This window comes from Dromiciops gliroides, chromosome 1 (genome assembly GCF_019393635.1).
Source record: "Dromiciops gliroides isolate mDroGli1 chromosome 1, mDroGli1.pri, whole genome shotgun sequence".
NCBI lineage: Eukaryota > Metazoa > Chordata > Mammalia > Microbiotheria > Microbiotheriidae > Dromiciops > Dromiciops gliroides.
Window position 1 is genome coordinate 629,980,962 of NC_057861.1, and position 7,308 is coordinate 629,988,269.

At 44.5% G+C, this 7,308-nt stretch overlaps 1 protein-coding gene across 1 annotated transcript; it reads right to left on the reverse strand.

Moving 5' to 3' along the window:
- Positions 1-238: 238 nt before the first annotated feature.
- LOC122734894 (tryptase-2-like) lies at positions 239-4,565 on the reverse strand. Its single transcript, XM_043976056.1, has 6 exons — positions 4,523-4,565; positions 4,323-4,383; positions 3,488-3,650; positions 2,717-2,982; positions 1,114-1,277; positions 239-985 (listed from the first exon to the last, which is right to left on the reverse strand). The coding sequence occupies exons 1-6, from the start codon at positions 4,553-4,555 to the stop codon at positions 800-802; spliced, it is 873 nt and encodes a 290-aa protein (XP_043831991.1). The 5' UTR covers positions 4,556-4,565; the 3' UTR covers positions 239-799.
- Between the last annotated feature and the right edge of the window lie 2,743 nt (positions 4,566-7,308).

Consider the following 7,308-nt stretch of genomic DNA (forward strand, 5'->3'; position numbering starts at 1 on the left):
CCCTGGGCAAGTCACTTTTCCCTGTTTGCCTCAGTTTCCTCATCTGTAAAATGAGTTAGAGAAGGAAATGGCAAATCACTCCAGTACCTCTGCAAAGAAAACCCCAAATGAGGTCGAGAGGAATCAGACATGACTCAAACAACTCAAGAACAACATGTGATGGAATGATTTCTCTTTCAAAGGGGTGTTGTATTTTATTTTATATTTTAGGTGATGAGATTAGTTTTGATTGTGCAAAGTCTTTATTGATATCCCTTAATCCTCTTTGGTCAGGGGAAGGAGATATAACTAGTTCCCTAAGAAACCCCATAACAGTGGACGAAGAGACTCAATGGGTTGAGCCAGCCCAAAGAAAGAGCTGTTTCTAGAACAAGATGGTTTTGCAATTTAATAAAATACAAGGAATACCGTGTAAATGAGCCTATTTCCCCAATTTTTATCTTGCCCCATCCATCAACTACTGCAAGACAATGCACAAAATAGACTCAAGGGATCATAGAACACCAGGGCCAAAAATTCCAAAGCAGCCGTGCCCTCAGAACATTTTTTTCAGAGGACGAAATTAAAGGACAGGAGAAGAGACTTCTTCAAAGTCCCAGAGAGTCAATGACAGAGCAGAAAATTAGAGCAGAGATGTCTAGACTCCCAGCCAGGACTATGAAGCCTCTGGGGTAGCCAAAGAGGAGATGGTTCAGAGAAGAAGAGGAAAAGGCTGAGCTCAAAGAAGCAAGGGGTCAGAGAAATGGGGAAGCATAGGAACTGGGATGCCTTAATGGGCTTCCTAGCAGATACAGCGGGCTTAGACACTAACTGGGTTTGCAGAGGAGCATGGGGAAATATGCTTGTTGATCCAATCCACGTAGCTTGTGACACGTGTGTAGATGCCAGGCTTGTGGGGAATGCCACAGCCTATTCCCCAACTCACCACCCCAGCCTGCTTCCAGGAGTCCCCAACTTTGCACACCAGGGGTCCCCCGGAGTCACCCTAAAAGGCAGGAGAGATTCTGTTAGCCTGATCCAAAAGACAGAGTTTCTGGGAGAGGTGGACTCTAAGATGTGATGGGAGCAGTGGGGAAAGGCTATGGGGAGGAGGAAACACCAAGGGTGTCTCACCTGACAAGAGTCTATATGTGGTTTTCCTGCACATAACATATCATCGGTAATGATCTTCACAGATGGGTCTGTATACTTTCCTATGTGGTACTCTTCATCACATTCCTGTGTATCCACCAAAGGGACTTGCACCTGCCTCAGGGTATAGGGTGGGGGCAGGTGTACTAAAAAAAAGAGAGAGAGAGAGAGAGACGATGGTATATTGTCATTGGCCCAGAGAGGGAGAGGATGTATCCTGGGACTCTCACGGGGTCCTAGGAGGGATCAGAGGTCCCAGGGATGGAGAGCATCTCACCAAGCAACCAGGACCTGGAATGGAACTCATACCTGAGTCCCAGCTTCTGTGTGCTCTGGGGGCAGGGACCTACACACCAGGGTCTTGGGTAGAGACAGGATTTATGGGACAATGTTTCTGCTCTGGGGGAACTGTTACCCAGGCGCCATGGTCTATAATAGGACATTTTGATCTGGGCAAAGGAATCAGTGCTGCCCTGGCTTCTGGAAAGAGTCGGAGAGGGAAATGAGAAGTTGGGTCAAGAAAGCACAGGGATAGGGGCAGCTAGATGGCGCAGTGGATAGAGCACCAGCCCTGGAGTCAGGAGTACCTGAGTTCAAATCCGGCCTCAGACACTTAACACTTACTAGCTGTGTGACCCTGGGCAAGTCACTTAACCCCAATTGCCTCACTAAAAAAAAAAAAAAAGAAAGCACAGGGATTTTTGACGGTCTGGTCCACCTAGGAGGCCAAAGAGTAGTCAATTAACTATCCTATTGATCAGCTCACTATCCCTGCAACTCTCCAGCCCCAGGCTCCCTTCCCTGGCCACCATGACTCTATCTGTGCCCTAGAGACAGCTGAGTGGCACAGTGGGCAGAGCACAGCGGATAGTACTTGAAGTCAGGTGGACCTGGGTCCAAATCCAGCTATTTTCCCCTAGACAAGTCATTTAATCTCTAACTGCCTTGGTTTCCTCATGTAAAATGAAGGTAATAATATCTCTCACCTCTGTTGTGAGTATAAAATGAAATATTTGTAAAGCATTTTGCAAAGCTTAAAGTTCTATATAAATGCTATGATAATAATGGGCTGTCCTCCCTCTATTAGAATATAAGCTCCTTGAGGACAGGGGACTGTCTCACTTTCTCTTTTTTATTTTCTACCCCCAAAGTTTAGCACGGTGCCTGGAACCTGGTAAGTGCTGAACAAATGCTTTCTCCTTCACAGATTCATTCATTCAATACCCTCGCTTTACAAAAAAAAAAAAAAAAAATACGGAGCCTCTGGAAAGGGAAGCAACAGTTCATATACCCAATAAATAGCAGAGTTGAATTTGAACTCAGATTCTCTAGACTCCAAATCCAATTCCCTTTCCGTTTTAGACAGCTGCTACAAGAGATGTAGGACACAGACACCAAGGAATCTGGGGTGGAATTGTTAATAGAAGAGATAAAACATGTGTTTCCTCACTCTTTCTCCCTCACTCCTTCACTCCCTCCCTCCTCCCAGGCATTATTAGCATGCCTAACTCTGACCCTGGTCCTGGCACCAGCACTGGGGAATCTGAGAAAACCCATAAGGCCCCATTTTCTTCCCAATGCTCACCTCCATTATTAAGATCCCCCCAGCCGGTCACCCAGCACTCCGAATCCAAGGGGAAGGTCTCCGTGGCATTAGGAAGCCTAATAAGCTCTATATGACTGGACAGCTCCACAGGGTTCTTCAGTTTTAACAGAGCAATATCCCAACCCCGATTAATGAAAGTGTATTTGGAATGAACAATAATCTTCGTCAGGGGCAGTAGCTTGTCCTTATAATAGAGGTGCTGTTCCCTCAGTTGGACCCTGAATGATGAAGGCTCCTGTGGAATACTGGGAGGAAAGGGAAAGAAATGTTCCTTCCAGGCACCAGGGTCTGGTTGGAGGACCACAGTTGAGTTCCACAACCCCAGGACTCGAAGCTCTCCCTTCATCCCCTGAAGTTCACTTCTGAAGACCTAGGGATTGAGCTTCTCTGACCCTTCCACAACCTTCCAACACTGCAAGGATCTCCAGCTCACTACCTATCATTCCTTCCTTCTCCTGAGTTTCCCAATTAAATAATAGTGATGGGACCCCACATGCAAGTGGCGCTCTTCAGTTTAAAAAATGCTTAGCCCCCAACTTTCATCTTTGAGGAACCAGGGCAAGGAAGAAGCTTAGACCTAAAGAAATAGGTAAACAACTGATCCCCAAGTTACATGGTGAGTCAGTGTCAGAGCCTAGACTCAAATGCAGCTTTCCTGATTCCCAGCCCTAGGCCTGTCTCCACTCTCCTCCTCTCCCCATGCCAGGTTCATTCATGTCCATCCAGCTGAGTGGGGAGGGGGAGACTTACGTGTCAAAGCAGTGGGCAGCAGTCAGTACCCACTGGGGGTGGATGAGGGAGCCACCACAGAAGTGCATCCAGTATTGATCTTCATAAGTCCTGAGACTGACCTGCCAAAGCCACTCCCCCTCTGGAGCATCCTGGCCACCAACGATGCCAACTTGTTCCCTGTCTAAGCAGAGAGAAAAGTGACTGTACCAGGATGTATTCAGGCTTCACACATCTGCAGTGACCACCCTCTGCTTTCAAGATTATATGCCATACTAGCTGTGTGACCCTGGACAAGTCACTTAACCCCCATTGCCCTGTAAAACAAAACAAAGATTATATACCATGGGCTGGGTCTCAGATCACATTCCTTCCCATTACAATAATTATAACAACAATAATAATGACAATGATATTATCAACAAACATTTGTTAAGGACCCGATACTTGTACAGCTCAGTGAGCTTGGCAATGCTCTTTGCATATTTGATTTCATTTGATCCTACCAACAACCCTGTGAGAGATAGATACTAAAGAAATTCGAATTTGACAAATTTGGAAACCGCCACTCAGAAAAAGAGGATAAGTACCCAGAGCCACCCTGCTAATAAGAGTCAGTGGTGGAAGTTGAACCTCAGTGCCTTTCTGATTCTATATCTAGCCCCCTTTCCACTATAATATGCTGCCACCCAGGGGGAACTCAGGAGTCCTGTTTCCCAGCAATTACCACTGCCCCAAGGACCCCTCATCCCTTCTCAGAAGAAGTGTTGAAGCATTCTCATATCACTCCTCATGAGATCAGCACAAGGCTTGATGCTAGAGACAAGGACTCGGAAGATCAGACAGGGAGATTCACCTTGAATCAGAGGGATTGAACTCCCCAGGAGGGGGAGGGTCAGGAACAGCAGGCACCACATCTGGAAGAAAAGAAAGAGAAGAGGACTAAAGTCAGCCGAGTGCAGACCGAGATGCCGGAGTCTGGGCTGAATCATCTCTGCAGTGTGGGACTGGGAACTGGAGCTTTGGACATCAGGTTGTAGGGATTAGAATTCTTACCATGTCCAAGTTCCTGTGTTGTGTCCTCCCCATTAGTTAGCCCCCTACTTATCCTCGAAGGACAGGAAGTAGAGGAGGGAGGGAAGATAGGGCCAGCATAGCCCTCTTCTCAAAAGTGGAGGGGGATGGGGAAGGAGGTGGAGGAAGTAGAGCTGCAAGTGTGCTGAGAGGTTTGGTTGATGACTGTCAGATGCCTATGTCCTGTCCTCTCCTTCCCCATCCCCCTCTTAGTTCTAATCCTTTTAGCCTCTCCCCATTCCCAGGTGACCTGGAAGTCAGAGGCCTATGAGAACTATAATCCCAAGTGGGACTAGAGAATCATGTATTTTCCCTTCAGAATTTACATAGCCCTTTCCTTTGACTCTTTAAAAACCACTTATCATGTAACATTGTGTAGTGTTAATTATCTGTATTTCTGTCTTTCCCTCCTCTTGGGCTATATACTCGAAGAATCTAAAGGTTCATGCTTTAAATAGTCCCCAGTATCCAGTTCAGTGCTCTTCCCACACCAAATAATTAATTTCTATTGGAAGAATGAATAAATGAATGGCTGAATAAGATCATAAGATGATAGATGTTAAAGTTGGAATGGACCACAGAGATCTTCTTTTTTTCAATTACTAAACATTTTTATTTATGGTTTTGGGTTCCAATTTTTATCCTTCCTTCCCTCCCTCCCCTCCCCCCTCTCTGAGGCAGTAAGCAATCAGATATGGGTTATACATGTACTATTATGTAAAACATTACCGTATTAGTCATTTTGTATAGGAAAACTTGAATAAAAGAAAAAATGAAAGTGAAAAATAGCATGCTTCAGTCTGTGTTGCATCAATATCAGTTCTTTCTTTGGAGGTGGATAGTGTGTTTCATCAGTAGTCCTTTGAGGGGGGTGGTGAAGACAGCTAGGTGGTACAGTGGATAAAGCACCAGCCCTGGATTCAGGAGGACCTGAGTTTGAATCCAACCTCAGACACTTGACACTTACTAGCAGTATGACCTTGGACAAGTCACTTAACCCTCATTGCCCCAAAAAATAAACAGAAAGTCACAAATAGTCCTTCGGGATTGTCTTGTATCATTGTATTGTTGAGAATAGTTAAGTCTTTCACAGTTGTTCATCAAACAATATTGCTGTCTCTGTGCACAATGTTCTCTTAGTTCTGCTCACTTTACTATACATCAGTTCATACAAGTCTTTCCAGGCCTTTCTGAAATCATCCACCACAGAGATTTTCTAATCCAATTCCAATTAGGGATTAGGAAACTGAAGTACAGAGACCTTGCCCAAGTCAAGTTAAATGACTTGCCCAAGGTTACATAGGTGCTAAGTAGTTCTTAAATTTTCTGGCTAATTCTACATAGTTTTTCCAAGCCTGGCTTGCTCCTTCATGATTCTCATCTGCTCCCAAAGAGAGAATGGCCTCTCCCTACTTCCACATGAATTTGTTGATTTGCCCACTAGGGAACACTAGGACAGGTCCATTACCAAGGTCTACCATACAGGCTTACTCTCTGCCTATCAGAAACTATTCTTATGTCCACAATGGATGAACAGGGATGCCACCCACTGCAATACTCCAGAACGATCTAGAATCTCATCCATAGGGCTAGCCCTCCAACAATGCATATCAGAGCCCTTCCATGCCTTCCTATACTAGACAGTTCTTTTCTATCTCTTCTTATAAGTTCATTACCAGGCCTCAAACACTTGACACTAGCTGTGTGACCCTGGGCAAGTCACTTAACCCTCATTGCCCAACAAAACAAAAAACAAACAAAAAAAGATTAGATAAGTTCACTACCAAGGGTCTCTCCAACTGACTGAGGATCTTCCTTGCTTTCTCTTGACAGGGAGAGGAAGCCAATAGAGCCCAAGCTCTGTCCATTGGCTATTCCTTGCTCTCACTATATGGTCAGTCTACCTCCTTTTCCAATTCATACATTTTAATTATCAGGACCAGAAAAGTCCAGATAACAGAGAAACAGTTTGGCCCAGACTATAATATTTGGTATAGATTGTGTTCCAAAGAGAACTAAGACATGAAGGCCTGCCATCCAAAGTCATGAGTTTCCCTGAGCACATAGGTTTCCCTATTCATATGCCTTGCTGCATTTATGTAAATGATACATAAATCCTAAATACATAAATATCCCTCACAGATACTGAGGGCTTTGATGGGAGAATGCTACCCAGATTTGTGAGTGAGTTGTTTCAGTTGTGTCCAACTCTTCATGTTTTCTTGGCAAAGATACTGGAGTGGTTTTCCATTTCCTTCTACAGCTCATTTTACAGATGAGGAAACTGAGGCAAATAAGGTTCAGTGTCTTGCCCAGAGTCACACAGGTTTTAGGTGTCTGAAGCCAATTTGAACTCAGGTCTTCCTGACTCCAGTCTCAGTGCTTTATCCACTGTGCCTCCTAGCTATTATATTTTGACTATTCCTTCTTTGTCTTCTTTTTGTCTTCTCTTGGGTAAATGTTATGATTATTTCTGCTTTGCCTTCTAATAAGCAAATGTTATTAATATTCTTATCTTTTCCTTTTCCTTTAGTAATTATTTAATATAAATCAGTAATGTCGTGGTAACTGAATTTGTGTAAATGGGAAGCACACTGGTGGGAACCCAGTAGATCAAATTATTTAGAACAGTAGGAGCATATCCTCCCCATACCAGGGTTACCATTAGGATCTTGAGGGGAAGTTTTAGTTGTAGCCACATGGCTATAGTGAATGGCATCCCTCACCTGCCTGCCCACTCCCAGGAAAAATTTCTGAGCCACTAGTAT

What these genes read in the sequence shown, in the direction of transcription:
- LOC122734894 (XM_043976056.1), bottom strand. Translation starts at nt 4,555, where the DNA reads ATGGGGAGGACACAACACAGGAACTTGGACATG. An exon ending in TTCAATCCCTCTGATTCAAG is followed by an intron (nt 3,651 to 4,322) that starts GTGAATCTCCCT and finishes CTCTCTGCTTAG; the next exon opens with ACAGGGAACAAGTTGGCATC. An exon ending in CACATATAGACTCTTGTCAG is followed by an intron (nt 986 to 1,113) that starts GTGAGACACCCT and finishes CCTGCCTTTTAG; the next exon opens with GGTGACTCCGGGGGACCCCT.